Consider the following 20710-nt stretch of genomic DNA (forward strand, 5'->3'; position numbering starts at 1 on the left):
TTTGGAATTATTTAAATAAAGTGACTAAAGTTGTTATATAACCTTAACCTAGAGATTCCACTGCTAAACACATAACCCAGGAAAGTAACAGGAAACATGTAGACAAAAATATTTATAGCAGCAATTTTTTTGTGGTGGTAAAGAACTAAAAACAAAATACACAAATGCCCAATAATTGGAGAATGGCTAAACAAATTATACTACATGAAGGTAAAAGAATATTACAATGCTGTATGAAATGATGAACATGATGAATATAGAGAAGAATAAAAAGACTTAGATTAACAGATACAAAATGAAGTAAGCAGAACCAAGAAAATAGTCTGCATAATAACTACAACAATGTGAATGAAAAGAATAAAATAGTAAAAAAATCAAAGTTGTGAAATTATGAAGAACAATATTATCTCCAAAGAAGAAATAAGTGAAGATACTTCATGCTACTCTTTTGCAAATCTACAAGTGTAGATTATTGCATATAACTTCAGATTTTTTAATGTATTGAGAGTTTTGTTGCATTTTTCTTCTCTTCTTCCTCTTATCCTTTTTAAAATTTTTTTTCCTAAAGCATGGTTCTCTAAGAGGAGTAAAGTGATTACAGGGAGAAATCTAGATAATTTTAAAAAAAATAATATCAATCTTTTTTAAGAGAAGAAAAAGAACACAGGACTTGTGAAATCAGGAGGATTCATTTCAAATCACAGTTCTGAGACTAAATATATGACTATGAGCATTTACCATCTCTATGTCTCAGTTTCCTAATCTGTAAAATGGAAGGAATGCTACATGCACCACCTACCTCACAGGGTTGTTGTGAAGAAAGCACTTTGTAAACCTTAAAGAACTATAGAAATGTGAGTTGTTAATACAGAACAAAAACAAGAGCTAGGGTGCTTTGAAGTACACCATTCAGACACTTTTAATTAAATGGAAATCCATCATATGCCATTGTCATTATGAAAGGCAATAGGTATTTGTATGTATTTGCCATATCTCCAGAAATTTCTGCTTCAACAACATTTACTCAGGTCATCTTATTATTGCCATCCTTTCTTTTCCCTGTTTCCCCAAATCTACCAGTTGAAATTCATTCCTTGAGACGATCCAGGTCAAATATTACCTCTTCAGTGGCATTTCTAATCACATAGGCCAGAAGCACTTGATCTTTTCTCTTAAACCTGAAGGTTTATAACACTCTAAAATGGCATCCAGTAAACTGTCTCCCCCCTATTGTTCTGTTCATTTAGTTGCATGAATGTTAAACAAATTTTAGGAGTCATGGGAATTTGAATTCACTTATCCTAAAGCTATTTATGTAGATGACTCACTCAGCTCTCCAAAGAGGTGGCAAGTTGCCAGACAATAAGACTGCCTCCTGTATATCAGGCATAGTAGAAAGAATATTACATTAAAAGCCAGAAGACCTAGGCTAATAACATTATCTCTGATGACTAATTTTGTAACCTTAGCCAAATCAATTAAACCCTTCAGTTCTATAGGCTCAACTGTAAAATCAGGAGTTGGATTAGGTGTAGGTAATCTCTGTGAGGTTCCAAGGTTCCCTAATGTCCCTAAATTGTAAGGTTCTCAGATTCTATGGTTCAAATAGTCTTCTGTGATTTTAGTTTTCCCAACAACAATTAGCATATTTCCATGCCCCATAAAGATGTGCTGAATGAATGATGATAATGCACTCAGCTAACAGTATCTAGACCATTATGAGTTAAAACCAAATGCAACTACACTGTGAACAAACTAGACCAGTGTTGGCGAAGATTTTCAAGTGTGTGTGCCCAAACTGCAACTTCAAGCTGCCTGTGAGCCCCCTCCTACCCCTGCATTACCCCAGAGAGTAGAGGGAGGAAGTGTTCACTTTGGGCAGCTGGATAAAGGGGCAGGGCATGCAAAAAGTGTCCTCGAGCTCTTGGAAGAGGAGGAATAGAGCAGCTCTCCCCACCCACCTAGCTGCCAGCTCAACACATGTGCCAATACTTCATCACAGCTGTAGTAGATACTTACAATGATCCACAATTTCTTCATTTTGGTAATTTCCAAATACAAATTCAGCTCACAATCCCTCCAACCTCTCTTATCTTGGGTGCTTGAAGCTCTCTTCTTGTGTGTTCAGTGTACCATTTTGGAACATATTATTACTTATAACAATCCAATCCAATATTGTTTTTAAAAAAATCCTAAACATCTACCTGTAGCTTGTTGATTTCCTACATTTCTAACATGCCAGTAGCTTCTTCCTTTGCAGATTTACTGCAGGTATGGGCTAGTCAGTGAAAAAGGATTTATTGGGCACTTGTTATGTGCAGGCACCATGCTAAGTGCTAGAGACACACAAAAAAGATAAAAATAGTATCCTCCCTAAATGAGTTCACAGTCTAATGGCAGAGACAAATGTAGTAAGTAGGTACAAAAAGGAAATATTCAGAAGGTTATCTCATAAAGGAAGGCTTTAGCAGTTAAGAGAATAATGGTGGCAAGTTCTCCTTGAGAAGTTGGGATTTGAGCTAAGTCCTTTAAAAAGAAAAACCTTTACCTTCTGTTTTAGTATCAGTTCTAAGACAGAAGAGCTGCAAGGGCTAGGCAGGGTTAAATGACTTGTCCAGGGTCACACTGTTGGGAAGTATCTAAGGCCAGTCATCTTTCTGACTCCAGACCTCATGCTCTAACTACTATGCCAACTAACTGCCCCTTGAGCTGAATCTTGAAGGAAGCCAGAGAAACTAGAGGCAGAAGCAGGAAGGAAGAACATTATATGGAGGAGAGCCAGGGAAAAGTACAGAGATGGAATATAAAATGTCCTGTCCAAGTGACAGTAAGTAGGCCAGGTGGTTAGATGACAGAGTACATGGAGAGGAGTAATGTAAGAAGTAAGAAGCCTGAAAATGTTGGAAGAAACCAGGTTATAAAGAGCTTTAAAAATCAAGCAGAGAAATAATTTGATCCTGAAGATAATAAGAAATCACTGCAGTTTATTATATAAGTGTTGGCATGGGCATACCTGTGTTTTAGAAAAATTGTTTTGATAGTCAAGGGCAAAATGGAGCAGAGTGGAAGAGAGATTTGAGGCAGGAAGACTTATTAGTAGCCCAGGTAAAACATGATGAGGACTTGAACTAAGCTAGTAGCTCTATGAGTGAAGAAAAGGGGACATACCTAAAATATTTGTGAAGGAGGTTAGAAAGGACAAGACTTGGCAATGGTTTAAATATGTAAGAGTGATGTATGAAAGAGGATGAGATTGTGAGCCTGAGTGACTGGAAGAATGACAGTGCCTTTGAGACATGAGACTAGTTTTCAAGAGAATCTAAAGTTGGGTATAAAGATCTGGGAATCATTTGGCATAAGGATGATAAATAAATCTATTAAGGCTGATGAGATCAGTAGTTGAGATAAGTGCAAAGGGAAAAGGATCAAAGCCATAGCCTTGAAGCATACCCTAAGTGAGTTTGTGTGACATGAGTGGAGATAGAGCAAAGGAGAATGAAGAGAAATCAGACCAATAGGAGAACTGGGAGAGAGCAGTATCATGAAAATCTAGAGAGAAAAGTTGATTCTGGAAGAGAAGTTCATCAATAATGTCAAATACTGCAGAGGTCAAGATGGTTGAGGATTAAGGAAATGTTATTAGAATTGGCAATTAAGAGATCACTGGTAATTTTGGAGAGTAGTTCAACTGAGTGATGAAGTTGGAAGTAAAATTGCAGAGGATTTAAAGGAGAATTAAAGTAAAGGAAATGAAAATACCAAATACATAGACAGCTTTCCCAAGCCATCTGTCTCTGAGAAGACAACAGAAATAAAATGAGAACTAGAAGGAAAGTAGAATAGAATGAGGGTTTTAGTTTAAAAAAAAGGTGAAACAAATGAATTTGTAGGCAACAGAGAAGGAATCAGAGGATAGGAATAAATTGAAGATTAGAAAGGAAATGTGTATGAAAGATGGAATCATCTAATGATGGGAGGGGGCAAGATTATGGCTGCATGGAGAAGTCATGGCAAATAAAAAATTATTAAGCATTTACTACGTGGCAAGCACTCTGCTAACTGCTAGGCATACAAAGAAGGGGGAGAAATACCCCATCCTTGCTTTCAAAGAGCTCATGAAAATAACTTCATACAAATGTGATAAAGACAAAATAAATTGAAGATGATCTCAGAGGGAAAACACTAGACAGATAAAGAAGGACTATAGAGGACGAAAGTGAGGTGTTGAGGATAAGAGCTAATCTGTGATTTTAGATGACTGCAAGAATAGTGGTATGTTCAACAGGAATAGGAAAGATAGGAAGAAAGGAAGACAAGGGAAAACATAATAAATTCCATTTTGGACATCTCGAGTTTAATATTTTTATAAAAAGAACAGTTTGGGATATCCAATAGGCAGCTGGAGATATAAAACTGAACTTCAAAAGAGAAGTTAGGATTAGATAAATATATATGAGAATCATTTGCATAGATATAATCATTTAATTCATAGGAGCTAAAGAGATTACCAAGCAAAATAGTATAGAGAGGAGGGTCCAGGGCAGAATCTGGGGACACCATGATTACTGCATGTGGCCTGGATGAAGATCTAGCAAAGGAAACTGAGAAGGAGTGGTCAAATATGTAGGAAAAGAATCAGAAGAGAGCAGAATCATGAAAACCCAGAAAAAAAGGAAATCAGAAGAGAGCAGAATCATGAAAACCCAGAAAAAAAGGAAAATTTGGTGATTGATGGTGTCAAAGGCTTCAGAGAGATAAAAAAAGGATGGGGATTGAGAAAAGGCAGTCAGATTGATTGACTGATTTTAAACTCTTGCCTTCTCTCCTAGTATCAATACTAAGACAGAAACAGAGTAAGGGCTAGGCAATTGAGGTTCAGTGTCTTGCCCAGGGTCACACAATTAGGAAGTGTGAGAGGCCAGATTTGAACCCAGGTACTCCCAACTCCAGGCCTGGCATTCTATCCACTGTGCCCCTGCTATTTTACTTGGCAAATCATTGGCAATTTTGAAGAGTTGTTTAGATTGATCATTGGCAATTTTGAAGAGTTGTTTAGATTGAACAATGAGGTTGGAAGTCAGACTACAGAAAGTTAAGAAGAAAGTGAGAGGGAAAAATATGGAGGTATCAATTTTAGAAGACCTTCTTGAATTTAACCAAGAAACGAAGGAAACATATGATTATAGCTAGCAGGGATGGGAAAAAGTAAAAAGGACAATTTCTTCATCTGAATCTGGAGTGAAGCCATAGAATATCTGAATGGTGTGATACTAGGATGAGCATAAAACAACTTGGAATAAGACTTACAATCTCTCCCCTAGATTTTCAAGGACCAGTGAGGGCTCACCTGAAACTTCCAGAACTATAGTGCTTCCCAAGAGACAGATATTTGTCTTAGGTAAAAGTGAGACAGCATGGCATGGGGATAAAGAGTTGGCTTTGGACCTAGGAAGACCTCTATTGAAGTCTGTATCTCATAAACACTGGCTCTTGGACCCTGGTCGAGTAAAGGTACTGACTTGCAATGGTAATGAAATTCCTTATGCCAGTGAAATCACTGGTCTAACCCCCATCCTACGTGAGTGCATGTTGTATTCCCCACATGTAAGGCCCCATATGTATGTAATGTTTTGGTTATTTGTATCCTCACAACTCAGGATAGCATTTTGCACATAGTAGACACTTAAAAAATGCTCATTGACCCTAATTGAATATTATTAGGGGACTGATTGTAAGCATTTAGAAAGGTGAGCAGGGTCTGCACGGATTTGTCTCATATAGATCATGTCAGACTAAATGCATTTCCTGTGCTTTATCATTACAGGAAAGGTAACATAGCACAGATAATAGAGAACTAGTCTTAGAGCCAGAAGATCTGGGATTAAGTCCCACCTTTGAAATATATTGGTTGTGTGAGCCTGGGAAAATTATTTAAATTCTCTGTGCTATAGGCAACTTTTTAGGATTTTAAGTTATAGAGTTATAGAAAGGTATCCAGCTCCACTGGCAGAGGGAGTTTTCCTTACTTGGGAGTTCCCTGTACCAATGAAATTATAGATCTAGTCTATTTTCTCTATCCTCTACTGCAGTGGTATCAAACTCAAATTGAAATGGAGGTCATTGGTCAGCTAGGTAGCATAATAGAAAGAATGCCAGGCCTGGAGATGAGAGGATTTGGGTTTAAATCTAGCCTCAGATATTTCCTAATCATGTGTCCATGGGCAGTCATTTAACCTTAACTGCTTGCCCTTTTCCACTCTTCTGTCTTAGAATTGATACTAAGACAAAAAGGAAAGGTTTTTTAAAAAAAAGGAAATGGGGATCACTAATATGTAAATAAGGATCCCAACAGGTTTCCCTAATTTTATTGTATTTCCTATATTTTCTTAGTTTTATTGTATTTTATTTATTTTGTTAAATATTTCCCAATTATATTTTGACCTGGTTGTAGTCAGACCAAGGCTTATTGTGGGCCTTGTTCAACCAGCTTCTATGTAGATAGCTAGGTGGAGCTGTGAATAGAGACCTGAACCCATAGCTAGAAAGACATGAATTCAAATCTAGCCTCAGACAGTAATTAGCTATATGACCCTGGGTAAGTCATTTAAGTCTCTGCCTCAGTTACCTAAACTATAAAATAAGGATAATCACAGCACCTACCTCACAGGATAGTTGTGAGCATCTAATGATATCACATTTGTAAAACATTTAGCACAGTGCCTGGCATATAGTGGGTGCAATGTAAATACTTATTCCTTTCCATTCTCCCCTTTGGTACTTCTGCCCTACTGGGAATGCCATAGTCAGCTCATACATGTATGTCAATAAGTAAATAAGTTGTCTTATGATGTACTTTATAGACAAATTGGGACAATGTGGGCTAGATGAAAATAAATGTTTCAGACTGAGAACTGGTCAAATGAATGGACCCAGGGAGCACTGATTACTGAAATAACATCAACCTGGAGGGAGGTCTCTAGTGGGATGCCCAGTTTTATACAACATTTTAATTAATGACTTAAATGAAGGAATAAATGGCATTTTTCATAAATGAACAAATAACATGAAAATCTGGGGGAAAGAATTAGGACAAAATGGCAGAATCAGGTTCCAAAAAGATCTTGGGAGAATAAAATGATGGGTTGAACCTAATAAGATAAAATTTCACTTAATCTCAGCATTACAAGGGAGCTCAGAGACTCTAGATACAGGGAATTCTTAACATGAGATCCATAGAAGTCCCAGGAGATGTATGAATTTGAATAGGAAAAAGTTATATTTTTTTCAACATAATGGTCCTTTAAAGTTTACAAAACATTATGTTAATATTATTTCATTATTAATATTATCTCAATTGTAATTAGTTTTCTTTATAGTCCTACATATTTTTAGACAAATAAATATTATTCTGAGAAGGGAGGGGTCCCTAGGCTTCAAGAGACAATCACAAGGGACTAGGACACAGGAAAAAAATTAAGAATCCCTAATCTAGTCCAAAATAGTATAATTCATTCATAAAATCACAAAATTTTAGAGTTGGAGATGTCAGCATATGTTCAGTCCAAACATATCCAGAAATCTCAACTCTTAATATACTCAACAATTCAACATCCTATTTTCTGTCTGAAGGATTCCAGTGAAGAAGAAGAGCCTATCACCTCTATCTCTGCCCTTTGGTGTCTAAGCCCTCTTTAACATGATAGTTCTCATGTCCCCAAGTCTTTTCTTCTCCAGGCTATCAATCCTCAGGTCCCTCAAATGATGTTCATTTGTCATGAACTAAAGGTTCTTCACTGTTACCATTCTTTGCATGTCCTCCTGCTAACTAATATCCTTGCTAAATTGTAGCACCTGAAAGCAAATACAATATTCTAAATGTTTCTAACTAAGCACACTTCCTTTTCCTGGAACCTACGCCTATCTCTCAACATAGGCTAAAATTGCAATAGGTTTTTTGGTTCTCACATCATATTAATAACTTATATTGAGTTTGATGTACTCTAAAACCCCCAGATGTTTTTTGAGACAAACTTTTATCTAACTATGCCTCTTTCCATCCTGTAGTGGTGAAACTTATTTTTTGAGCCCAATGGTTTGGAATATAGAAATATATTTATTTTAATAAATTCAGCCCACTGCTCTTGTCCAGAAGTGTCACACTCCATAGTGCTGCCTGAACAAAATAAAATATAATTGGTAAAAGTTAAACAAATAAAAATACAGTGTAACATAGGTAATGTTAATTTGTAGTTTTCTGATTAAATATACAGTCTGCAGGAATCCATTTCTAATTTGAATGTGACAACACTGGTCTATAACATTCCCCTCATTTACTAGTATAGTAATCTTGTTAAAACAAGGAAGGACAGTTAGACCAGAAAGATCAAATCTTTATGGCCATGGCCATTCTGGCTCTATGTAACCACTACTCCTGTTGCTAATTTAGGAGAGCTATGTGGGGGAAAAAAAGGATCTAAAACCAGAGGACCTTGGTTCAAACTCCAGTTGTATTACTTAGTCCCATGTATATTTCTGGGCAAATAAGTAACCTCTAAAGAGCTGAATTTCTTCACCTATCAAATGAGAGAGATTAAATGATGTCTAAGATCCTTTTTATACTCTAAGCCCTTTGATCTCATGAAATATAAAATCCTACATTTCAACTTGTAAAATAAGTGGATACAATGGACAAGGCAAAGCCTGAAAAACAGCTTTTATCAAAAATGATCTGAGGATTTTATTGGACTTTAAGCTGAATATGAGGTGAAATGGCTTCTTGTTTGTTGTTGTATGGTCATTTCAGTCAGACTCTCTATGACCCTATCTGGGGTTTTCTTGGCAGAGATACTGGAGTGGTTTATCATTTCATTCTACAACTAATTTTAAAGATGAGGAAACTGAGGCAAACAGAGGGAAGTGACTTGCCTAAGGTCACACAGCTAGTCAATGTCTAAGGCCAGATTTGAATTCAGGTCTTCCTCACTCCATGTCTCCACTATGCCACCTAGATACCCTCAAATAGGGCATATCCAGTGGCAGGAGAGTCAATGGTAAGAAAACCAAGAAGGACATTAAAAAAATCATTTGAAAGAATTGAGAATGTTTAGCCCAGTGAAGAAAATTGGAGAAAGAGTATGAAAGGTATCTAATAATGAATTTGTATAGCACTTTAAGGTTATAAAGTGCTTTATGAATATTATTTCTTTCAACCTTCACAACAATGCTGACAGGTAGGTGATATTACTTTCTCCATCTTACAGATGAGGAAACTGAAATGAGCAGAGGTTTTCAAGGCAATATTTGAACTCAAGACTTTCTGATTTTAAGCACTACGTAGCTTCCTGTCTTCAAGTATTTATCTGCAGGAATGTCATATGGAAGAAAAAGTCTACTTGGAACTAAATAGTAGAACCAGGATCCATGGGTGAAAGTTGCAGAGAGCTATCTTCTAATTCCACATAAAGAAAAACTTCTTAACAATTTGTTATTCAGTCATTTTCAGTCTTGTCTAACTCTATGACCCTGTGTGGGGTTTTCTTGGTAAACATGCTGGAAGTGGTTTGCCATTTCCTTCTCTAGCTCATTATACAGATAAGGAAACTAAGGCAAACAGGATTAGATGACTTGGCCAAGGTAACATAGCTAATAAGTGTGAGACCAGATTTGAACTCTAGAAGATGAGTCTTTCTGACTCCAAGCCCATATTTCCATCCACTGAGCCACTTAGCTGCCCGTTCTTAACAATTAGAGCTGTTCAAGAATAGATAGGTAAGGGTGCAGCTGGGTGGCTCAGTGGATTGAGAGCCAGGCCCAGATGTGGGAGGTCCTGGGTTCAAATTTGGCCACAGACACTTCCTAGCTGTGTGACCCTGGACAAGTCACTTAGCCCCCCATTGCCTAGCCCTTGCTGCTCTTCTGCCTTGGAACCAATACCCAATATTGATTCCAAGATGAAAGGTAAGGGTTAAAAAAAAAAAAGAATAGATGGGTAGCCATTTTCACCTTTGAACAGAGAGACATTGTGTTATGGTGGATAGAGTTCTGGATCTTGAGTCTCTCTGACCTGGGTTCAAATACCATGTTAGACACTGACTAGGTATGAGATCCTGGCCAAGTCACTTAAAATCTGTCTCAATTATTGTTTTGTAAAACTAGGGAATTGTACCTAGGGGTGTTTAAAGTCCTTTTCAGCTCAGCATTTATAATCATATGACCTTAAATGTTAAATTTTTCTTCAGTGGACTGGTCTTCAAAAGGACTCCATATAACCACTAATTGGAGAATTTATAGAAAAGGTTTCTCTTTGATTACAAGTTGGACAAGATAATCTCAGAATCAGAAGCTGATTCTATAAAAATGTTTGGCTATTTGGAGTAGAAAAACAGAAGTAGATAAGAATTAAAGAAGGAAGGGAAAGAGTATTTTGGTCACAGATATTGAGAAATGAAAAAAAAATATCAGTTGAGGTGCAAGGATGTCAGAGGCAAGGAAAATATTTAAGTTTGGCTAAAATCCCTAACTTTTGGTTAAATTTGTTTTGAAAGGTTTTAAATGTCATTTTCATTAGGACATAATATATTGGAATATGTGGAAAGAAAAAGGATTATTAATTACAGACATATGTATTTTCATTCAATTCAATTGATATTAATTTAGTATTCACAGGCTACCTGGCAATGAATTCTATAAAGGGAAAAATAAATACTGAATTATTAAAATGACAAAAGTATATAGGGCATTCCCTGAAAAATATTATCAGTCATACGTGTCCACTCATTCCTGACCTCACTCAAGTCACACCGAACCTCAGTGTACTTATATATACATATATATGTACATATAAATGAGTCATAAAACACTTTGCAAAACTTAAAGCATTATTTGAGGCGTTCTTAACCAGAGGGCTGAAAATTTCTTCTTTAAACATTTTGATAAACTATAGTTCAGAGTAACTAGTCCTATGTAGTTTATACATTTAAAAACATTAAGCTGAGGAGTCCATTGGCTTCACCAGACTGCCATGGGGGTCCAGGAAAAAAAATGGTTAAGAAGCCCAGTAATATACAAATGCCATCATCATCATCAACATACATTTACTCCATCTCATAAGATGGCAGTGGATTGAGTGCTGTGGAAGAGACCTTACAAATCATTTAATCCAGTTCTTCAAAAAAACAGAGGAAGAAATGATTGTCTAGAGAGATTAAGTGATTTGCTCAAGATCCCAGAGGTAATAAGTAGTATACAATGTTTCAACCAGGGTTTCCAATTTTTAATCCAGTGTTCTTTCTAAAAACATCATACAGATTTGTTGTGAAGATAAAATGAAGATAGGAAAATAAATACTTCATATTGATGACAGTTATGATGAAAATGAAGGAAAGGGGTTTGCCTTCTGTAACACATGCATGTGGGAAATTATTCTATTTGCTGTTGTTCAGTCATTTCAGTTTTGTTCAACTCTTTGTGACCCTATTTGGGAGTTTCTTGACAAAGACACTGGGATGGTTTGCCATATCCTTCTCCAGCTCATTTTACAGATGAGGAAAATGAGGGAAACAGGGTTAAGTAACTTGTCCAGGGTCACACAATTAGTAAGTATCTGAGGCTGGATTTGAACTCTGGAAGATGAGTCTTCCTGACTTTGAGCCAAGCCCTCTATCCACTGGCATCTAGCTGCCTCCTCTAGACTTCTTCATCACTTAAAATCAAGACCTCTTTTATAGATTTAAATCTTTTTTTCTTTTTTTTTTAACTCTTACCTTCTGTTTTTATGCTATATCAGCTCCAAGACAGAAGAGTGGTATGGTCTAGGCAATTGGGGTTAAGTGATTTGTCCAGAGTCACACAGCTAGGAAGTATTTGAGGTCATTTTTGAATACAGGACCTCTCATCATCCAGGCCTAGGTCTCTACCCACTGAGCCTCTTAGCTGCCCCATACCTTTTCTAATTCAGTTCTTCCTATGCCTTTTCCTAAGAAGGACTCTTCTAATAAGTTTGAAATACCTTACAAAGTAAGTTGGATTTTCTTTTTTTTTTCTTCAGTAAAATATAAACTCTTTGAGGGCAATGAAAATTTCATCTTTGTCTTCATATCCCCAAAACCTGGTAAAGAGCTTTGCAAAAAAATAGGTACTTGAGGAATTCTTTACTGAGGAGTTTGTTGAGTAGAATAGGCTGTTCATATCAAAAACAAAAGGTCATATTTCCTGACAAAATTAATCTTCATTAAATAATTCCTTTGCAAAACTTTTTTGTCTAAACTTCACTGTTTTACAATAAAAAGTTACATAATTTTTACTCAAATAAAATTAGCTTTCACTTTTTTCTTAACCTTGTAAAATTAATTTTATAATACAGGCTTGCCCTTTTGGATCCTAGCAGTGAATAAGGATAACAAAAATATTTGTATTATATGTATAAGTATCTTTTTCCAAAAAAGACAATACAAAAATGTAGAAAGTTTTTGACCAAAAAAAGTCCTATGAAAAATTTCTCTTATACTTTAAATTATTAGCTTCCTCACAGAAATTAGGTCAAGTTTTAATTAACATAACTAAACTCAGAACTAAGCAATAGCAGCTCATGTGATAAAATAGCAAAATCTCTCATTACCATCCTTGTTTGGAAGATTAAGTATGACTATTTCTGAAAACTGAATGGGCAAATCACCAAATTTAGGATTATAAGGGAGCTCATAAATCCAAACTGTTGCATGAACAAAAATCCCATTTACAAACAACAAATGGTTATCCAGCCTTAGTGTGAAGCCCTCCAGTAAGGAACATTATCAGAGATGGTCCAGTTGTGGATTTGTTTCTCTATAATAAATTCCAGGTACCTACCAGGAATGTGTTTCCACAGTGCCCACAGACTACTCGGGTCCCTTCTGGTTGGATTGGTAATGCAGGCTGAGCCGGCTGTTCTTCAGGAATTAGCATTACTGGGCCCAGATTAATAATGCGTCTACTGTGGAAAGAAAATTAAACAGCTTCCTCATCCCACAAAGAGACTTATGAAGGAAAAAATTTAAAGATTCCAGTGTTACATAGTATATGGTATCAACATACTTTCCACAAAGGCAATAAAAGTAAAACTCTCTCATTCTGCATGAAAGGAAATAATTTTTTTCTTTGCAAGGGTTTAGCAAATCTTTTATGGGCCAATCCTGACCCCTCATTTACTAAGATCCTGAAAAATTATGAAATAGGAGAGAAAATATCTGATGCTTCCTAAAAGCACCAGAAGGATACTTTTAGTTTGTAAAAAGACCACATAAAAAATAATGTCAACTAAATAAGGTATTAATTTTATAAAGGAATAATGTTATATTTTAATTGTTCCATCGTCACAGTGGCTGGATTTCTTAAAGTAACAGGAATGGCTAATGCTTTCTAATATTACATCTATATCATGTCAACAGGAATTTCCATACCATGAAAATGATAAAGCTCCTTTCTATAAAGTTAGAAAGAAATGCTGGGTAAATATTAAAATTGGGCTCGTATATTCCAGTCCTATAATGATTAAATTGCATCTTTTCATTCCACAAACCCAGTGAAACTTAATTCAGTTATTTGTGGTAGTAGGGTCAATGGCATAACATGGATACCTATAAATATTCTGCAATTATCTTTTTGGCCAAAAAAGTTCAACCCCTTTTGCTACCAAGCTTTTTATCTCAATACTTCCAAAAAATAACTAAGTGGGGTGTTCCTTCCTCCTCCAGTTTGCCTGGTGGTAGAGAGACAAATGACTCATAAAATTTCCAAAAATACAAAAATTAGAGAAAAAGGAGATGGCACAAGGTCCTGATATGCATAGGTACAAGTATACTTTTATTACATTTACCACACCCACCCGCATACATATTAATACAAATAAACTACGTATAGCATATGCTTATATACACACTGTGAAATACATCAATTAAGCGCTTGATACTTGAAAGCAATTAATATGGTAAAGGTGAAGTAATTTGTCATTTTTGAGGATGTCAACCTAATGAGTCAGAATAATTTAACTCAAGGGGCCTAAAGGAAATATTTATCTAGTATTAGGAAAATTTTCATCAATTATTCAAGACTATATACACAAAGACAGTTCTACCCATCAAGTCCACAGTTCACAGCTCTCATTTTATTCAAAAAGTGAAATACCGAATTTATTCATCTTAAATTCTTACCAGTTAGGTCTCGGACATCCTATTCGCCGAGATGTATCCTTACAGATGAGGAGACAATTACATGGACATCTAACATATTTCTTCCCTGTTGGTGGATTTTTTATTGGCTATATAAGGGGGGAAGCCAAACATGTTATTTAAAAAATAATAATAGTAATATTGACATCATTTTTAAGGTTTGTAAAGCACTTTAGAAATATTGTTTTCTTTGATCCTTATAACAAACTTGACAGGTAGGTGCTATAATTATCCCCATTTTAGAAATGAGAAAATGGAGGCAAGTAGTAATTAAATGATTTGTCCGGGATCACACAGCTACTAAGTATCTGAGGCCATATTTGCACTCGGGTCTTTCTGATCCCAGAAAGCTACCTCGCCAGAAAGCTACCATTAAATAGAAAATAGATGTCATACTCTTCTTCCCTCTTTTTAAATTGTAAAAGGGACCTCAAGACCTGAGATTTTCTATGTTTTATCAAAGCTTAACTTAGTTTAAGAAAGTATCTATCTCTAATGTTGTCAACTCATTGAAAAAACTTTTAAATAGAAAACTTTCTAAGAGGTTAGATAGAAATAACAGTTAAAATTTCAACAACCAAAAGCTCGAATACATTTTGGAGTGGAAAGAAAGGAGAATGGAGGGCTAATGATTTATTTAATTACTATGTATTTCCTGCTGTTCTACACAGAGTATTTTCTCTCCCATCTCTGGGGATTTGCAGACTGTCTCATACATCTGGTAGACACTCCTTCTTTCACCTCTGCCTCTTATGATTCCTAGTTTCCTTTTAGTCCAAGTCAAAATCCCCCAGTTGGGGGGAGAGAGAGAGAGACAGAGAGACAGAGAGAGAAAGGGAAGGACTATCCAAAGAGACAATGTTTGGGTCCAAGGATCCTGGTTTTCATAAGATAATATTTGTAAAGCACTTAGCATACTGCACATGATGGGTACTTAATAAATGCTTATTTCCTCCCCCCTGCTTTGTTTATAAAGAAAAATAAAAGCCCATTTTTATTTGTCATTTATCTTTACTAATCTGACTTCACATATTCACATATATTCTAGCCAAACTAGACTACTTGCTGTTCTTTGAACAAAATATTCCCTATCCCAAAGGTAGATGTTCCCCATGCCTGGAATGCATTCTCTCCTTACCTCTACCTATTAGAATCCTGCGTTTTCTTCAGGGGTCTGCTGAGATACATACAGTCTTCTACAGGAGGAACCTTCTGATCCTCCTGTTTTTAGTTCTCTCTCTCTCTCTCTCTCCTTGAATTATCTTATATTTATAAGTACATGGGATAGTATATAATAAAAATATAATAATAAAATATAAGCTTCTTGGGAGCAGGAATTATTCATTTTTGTCTTTAGATTGCCAATATCTAGCATAGTACCTTGTATATAATCTATGCTTAATGATTATTAAATTTAATTCTTTCTCCATGTCTAAATGATAATTTTTTAAGATGTTCTATAGTGTTTTTTTTCTTTTTTAGTTCATTTGTCTCTTACTTTTCTCTTCATTTGTCTGTGAATAGCTAAACATCAAAACTTGCTTGTAACAACTCATCGGGAGAGAGTAAAAATTCTCATAACTCTCCCTCCACCTCCCATCCTCTTGAATTAATGATCATGTAATTAAATGAGTAACCAAAGGTGGGCCCAATGGTTTTTTTTTTAAATCCTTACCTTCTGTCTCAGAATCAATACTGTGTATTGGTTCCAAGGAAGAAGAGTGGTAAGGGCTAGGCAAGGAGGATCAAGTGACTTGCCCAGGGTCATATAGTCAGGAAGTGTCCCAGACCAAATTTGAATCTAAGACCTGCTATCTCTGGGACTGGGTCTCAATCCACTGAGGCTGCCCCTGTGGCCCAATGTTAAGAGACATAATTGGCATCACTCTTCCTACTCACTCTAGGGACAAAAGAGTGATCAAAGGGCTAGGATATTACAGAGGCTAATAATTATCTCCAAGCAAAAATCTACCTTACTCATGACCGTAATGACAAACATTTATCTTATATCACTTTTTCTTCTCAGGGGTTGATAAATGTAAAAATCTGATATAAACATATTTCTTCAAAGTATGTCATTGACCTAAGCCTTTTTATTTTTCAGTTTAATTCAATAATTCAATTCAACAAATGCTGATTATATACAAAGTACTGTATTAGTCTCAAGGATTTGTCCTCAAGAAGCTTGTGCAGAGGAGTGAGGGGAGTTGGAAGAGAAGCACTGATAATGGCACTACAGGTGGGAGAGAGTACTAAGGGTGAAGAAGTGGTTCAGGCAAAATGTTCTAGCAAAACTTGGGGAAGGAGAAATATTCAGCTGGGTGTGTAGGAAAGAGAACGTTTGTGCCTTAGAATATTGTTGCAAACCAACTAAACATTATAAAAGTGGGTGTATCAGAGTCCCCAAATTATTGGTAAAAAAGGCTTTGGTTTAGTTACCAGCAATAAATGATTGCTGACACTGGTCAAGAAAACTCATCTGAGGACTCTTAATGCAAGAAAGACATTTAAATAGTTTTGCCCATATAGCTAAATACCTCTTATTTAGAGAAGTGCCCGATAAAAAATTTTTTTTCAATTAAAAGAAGAAAAAGAAAATGGACCTAGTTGTGATGGGAACACAGTCTAAGAGGGGACAATAAGTAATAGTGTCCCAACCTACTGTTCTCTGACTTGGCTTTTGTGAGAAGCACACAAATACATTCCATTCAAAACAATCATGAGGACTTCTTAATTGACTTGGCTTCAGTAAATCACTTAGGTCATATAAAGGGGTCCTTGTGCTTGTATTCCTACCCAGCTAGGCAGGAATGTTACTAGGGTAATGCTATTAATATGTTTCATTTGGATAGAAGGACTTACATATCAATTGATACTTTAGTAAGTTGGAAAAAAAATAAATAAAAAGTCCTTACCGTAGCTTCATTGCAGACTGTGCATTTCACTACATGCTGGTGAAGCTTGCCATCCAAATTGATTAGAGATTGGCACACACGGCAGTTTATTATGGGAACACCACTGGCATCTGGACTGGCAATGGCTGTGTAAGGAGGTGGGAGTTCCGCTGAAAAGATAGGAGTCAATTAATAAATATTTATTAAGTACTTACAGTATGCTAGGCACTGTACTGAGTACTTGGGATACAAAGACAAGGGGGAAAAAAATTCAGTCCCTGCCCTTGAGGAATTTACAATCTAAGAGGACTACGCATTTATTATACAACTACCCAGTCAGGCATTGTGCCAAGTGCTTTACAAATGTTATCTCACTTATTATCCCCAATTTACATTTGAGGAAACTCTGACAGAGATTAAGGGACTTGCCCAGCATCACGCTAAGGACAAATTTAAACTTGTTTTCTTTGTTCTTGGTCTAGTGGTCTATCTACTGCACCACCTACCTGTCTAGGTGAGACAATGGGGAGATAATGCAAACAATTATGTTCAAACCAGATCTATATAAGCTAAGTTGGAGAAAAACTTAAAGATACTAGTATTAAGTAGGACTAGAAAAGTTTTCTTTGTAAAAGGCAGTATTTTAGCTAACTCTCAAAAAAAAATAGCCAGGGAAGCCAGGAGATGTTAAAGAGGAGAAAGAGCATTTCAGGCATGGGAGCAAGATAGTAGAAATGTAGGGAGATGGAGTATCTTGCATGAAAAACAGTAAAAAAAAAAAAAAAAAAAAAAAAAAAAAAAAAAGCAGGTATTCCTGGATCATATTCCTGGAAAAATGGAAATGTGGGTGGGGGAGGTCAATGTTAAGAGGCTAAAGGGAAACTAGATTCTTAGAGAAATTATGCTTATTTTGAACTCAGAGGCCATGTTGGGTACCTCTTAAGTATTCGATAAGAATAATAAGGAATGAAAATCTACTGTTCTTTTAGTCCTGTTCTTTTAAAGAAGTCACCTAAGCTGGGCTCTTCAAAATTACTTTCAGAAGATAAAGTCTAATATATACATACATATACACATATGAATGTATACACACATATATCTATATATGAATAGATATGCATATATACATATATACATACACACATACATATATATATAATCTAGTTTTGAGTTCATGTCTGATTTTCTTAAGGCTCACTCACAATGTCCTAGTTTCTAATTCCTATTTATTAGGCTTTATAGTCAAATCCAGTGAACAACTTCAGTCCTTATTTCAAAAGAAAGGTGATTAAAATTGCATTCATATCACTTCTCTCCCCATTGTATTACCAGCCATTATGATCATTATTAAACAATTCTTTTATTGTTTACATACACAAACACAATATTATCGTCAAAGGTTGAACTTCTACATAGAAGTTTCTCCAAACTTATCCAGTTTAGTCCTTATTGGCAGACATAAAGTCTATATTGTCTGATATAATTAGAGATAATAAAATAATCCTATACTGGGCCTCTTAAATACTGGTGGTTCAGGCATGTCTGACTCTTCATGACCCCATTTGGGGTTTCCTTGGCAAAAATACAAGAGTGGTTTGCCATTTCCTTCTCCAGCTCATTTTACAGATGAGGAAACTGAGGAAAATAGGGTGAAATGTCAAAGTCACACAGCTAGTAAGTGTCTGAGGCCAGATTTGAACTCAGGTAGAAAAGTCTCCCTGACTCACTGCCTAGCACTCTGTCCATTGTGCCACCTAGCTGCTCAATTGGACCTCTACCAGAAAGTTTTTCAGCTACAATCCAGTGAAAGTCAGTATGGCTCTGTGCTTAATGCAAAATCCTTGGCTCAATATTGAGAGAAGAGATAAAATTTACAGAAAATGCCTATGAAAGCAAATTATTAAATTATGATCTAGTTGTGCAGCTGCAAATGCTCTTTTGTTATGTAAAGAAGCACAGACCCTTTAACTTATGACTTCTATGACTTCTATACTTACATGGTAAATTTATGCATTTAGACAGTCCTTCAGGAATCAACTGACAAAGATTTGATAGGAAAAAAGAGAAACACTCTGATCTCTCTTCCCTTCTCACAGTCTCATGCTGGCATCCTGAGCAGCCCTGCTCCTGGTTCTTTTATAATCTTAGCGTCTGGACTCTTCCTTTACATCTCTTGGCACTCCCTCCTCCCTAATACACACACCCATACATATTCACCTAAGCACTCTTCCTCACCTTGTAAATACATAATTCTGCTATGGATTACATATAATTACTAAAATAAAGATAATTCATAAAAGGCAGGGATCTGGGTATTTGGGCCACAGTGTTAAATTGAGATGGACAATATTCACGAATTGGGGCTTTGTGGGAGTGCCAAGTCAGGATGATGAAGGTTCTGGTAAAATCACAATGTCAGCAGCTTAAGGAATAGACACAAAAGGGGCAGATACAAAGGTATGAACCTCAGCCAGAAAAGGAGGGAAGCAGTACAACCATATTGAAACAGGATAGTTTCTTCCTCCTCTAAGGAAATAAGAAAAATCAGGCTAGATTAGGACTGAAATGATCACTGACAGTCTAACATGGTAAGACAAACAGATAAAATGAGATGAAAAGTACTAACCCTCACATAATGGACCTCGAATACTGGAGTTTGAGTATTAAGATGTGGAATGCTCCAGTATTCTTTTTATACTATTGTAAAAACTAATAACCCAAGCTATATTCCTCTAAACCAGGAATTTTTAAACATGTGTACATGGACAAATTTCAGGGGGATCATGAACTCAGATGGAAAACTAGTTCAGTAATTGTCTTCCATTATAATTGCTTTTCTTGGCAATCTTTTGCAATATATATTTTATTTTAGGCATTTAAAAACATTTTGAAAACTGGTCTATAGGTTTCTCCAGACTGACAAAGAGGTCCATCACACAGAAATAGTTAAGAACCCCACTTGTAAACTATCCTAGTTTTTAATATATAAAGTCCCAGGCCTGACACAGTCATGAATATATATTTCAACTATGAACAATCCCTCAGAGGTTTAAAAATGTTTCAAAAATTCCTAAATTTCATAAAATATGTATTTCCTAGCAGTAAAGTTAGTATTGTGTTGGAATGGTATAGAAGCAAGAGTGATATAACTCTGGACTTAGAGTCAAGAAAATCTGAGTTTGTTTTCTGCCTCAGAGAATTAATAGCTGTGTGACCATGGGCAAACAGCTGGCTAATAATTAGCTTTTATCTAATGCCGTAAAATTTGCATGACCATGGGTGTAGAAACACAGAAAAAAACCATATGATTCATCATTGTTTATATGGGTATATGATTCTGAGTTTTGGTTTTAAAAGATTATTCTATTACAAAAATGAATAATATGGAAATAGATATCAAGGAAAATACATATATAAGCTAGTGGAATTGGTCATCAGCTCCAAGAAGGGGTAGGGAAGAAGGGAGGGAGACAACATAAATGATGTAACCATGGAGAAATATTTTTAAATTAATTAATTATTTTTAAAAAAGATTTGCATGGCACTTTGGCTACCTGTGACTTTTATGACTTTGAGCAAGTTGTTTCCACTTCCTTGGGCCTCATTCACTTC

At 35.9% G+C, this 20710-nt stretch overlaps 1 protein-coding gene across 1 annotated transcript in view; it reads right to left on the bottom strand.

Moving 5' to 3' along the window:
- PIP4P2 (phosphatidylinositol-4,5-bisphosphate 4-phosphatase 2) overlaps positions 1-20710 on the bottom strand; it is an 84347-nt gene that overhangs the window by 34347 nt on the left and 29290 nt on the right. The window contains exons 2-4 of the mRNA XM_044658189.1: positions 17120-17268; positions 14187-14293; positions 12847-12970 (exon numbers count right to left, since the gene is read on the bottom strand). Coding sequence (XP_044514124.1) covers positions 12847-12970; positions 14187-14293; positions 17120-17268 — 380 coding nt within the window. The remainder of the gene's footprint in view (positions 1-12846; positions 12971-14186; positions 14294-17119; positions 17269-20710) is intronic.

This window comes from Gracilinanus agilis, chromosome 1 (assembly GCF_016433145.1).
Source record: "Gracilinanus agilis isolate LMUSP501 chromosome 1, AgileGrace, whole genome shotgun sequence".
NCBI lineage: Eukaryota > Metazoa > Chordata > Mammalia > Didelphimorphia > Didelphidae > Gracilinanus > Gracilinanus agilis.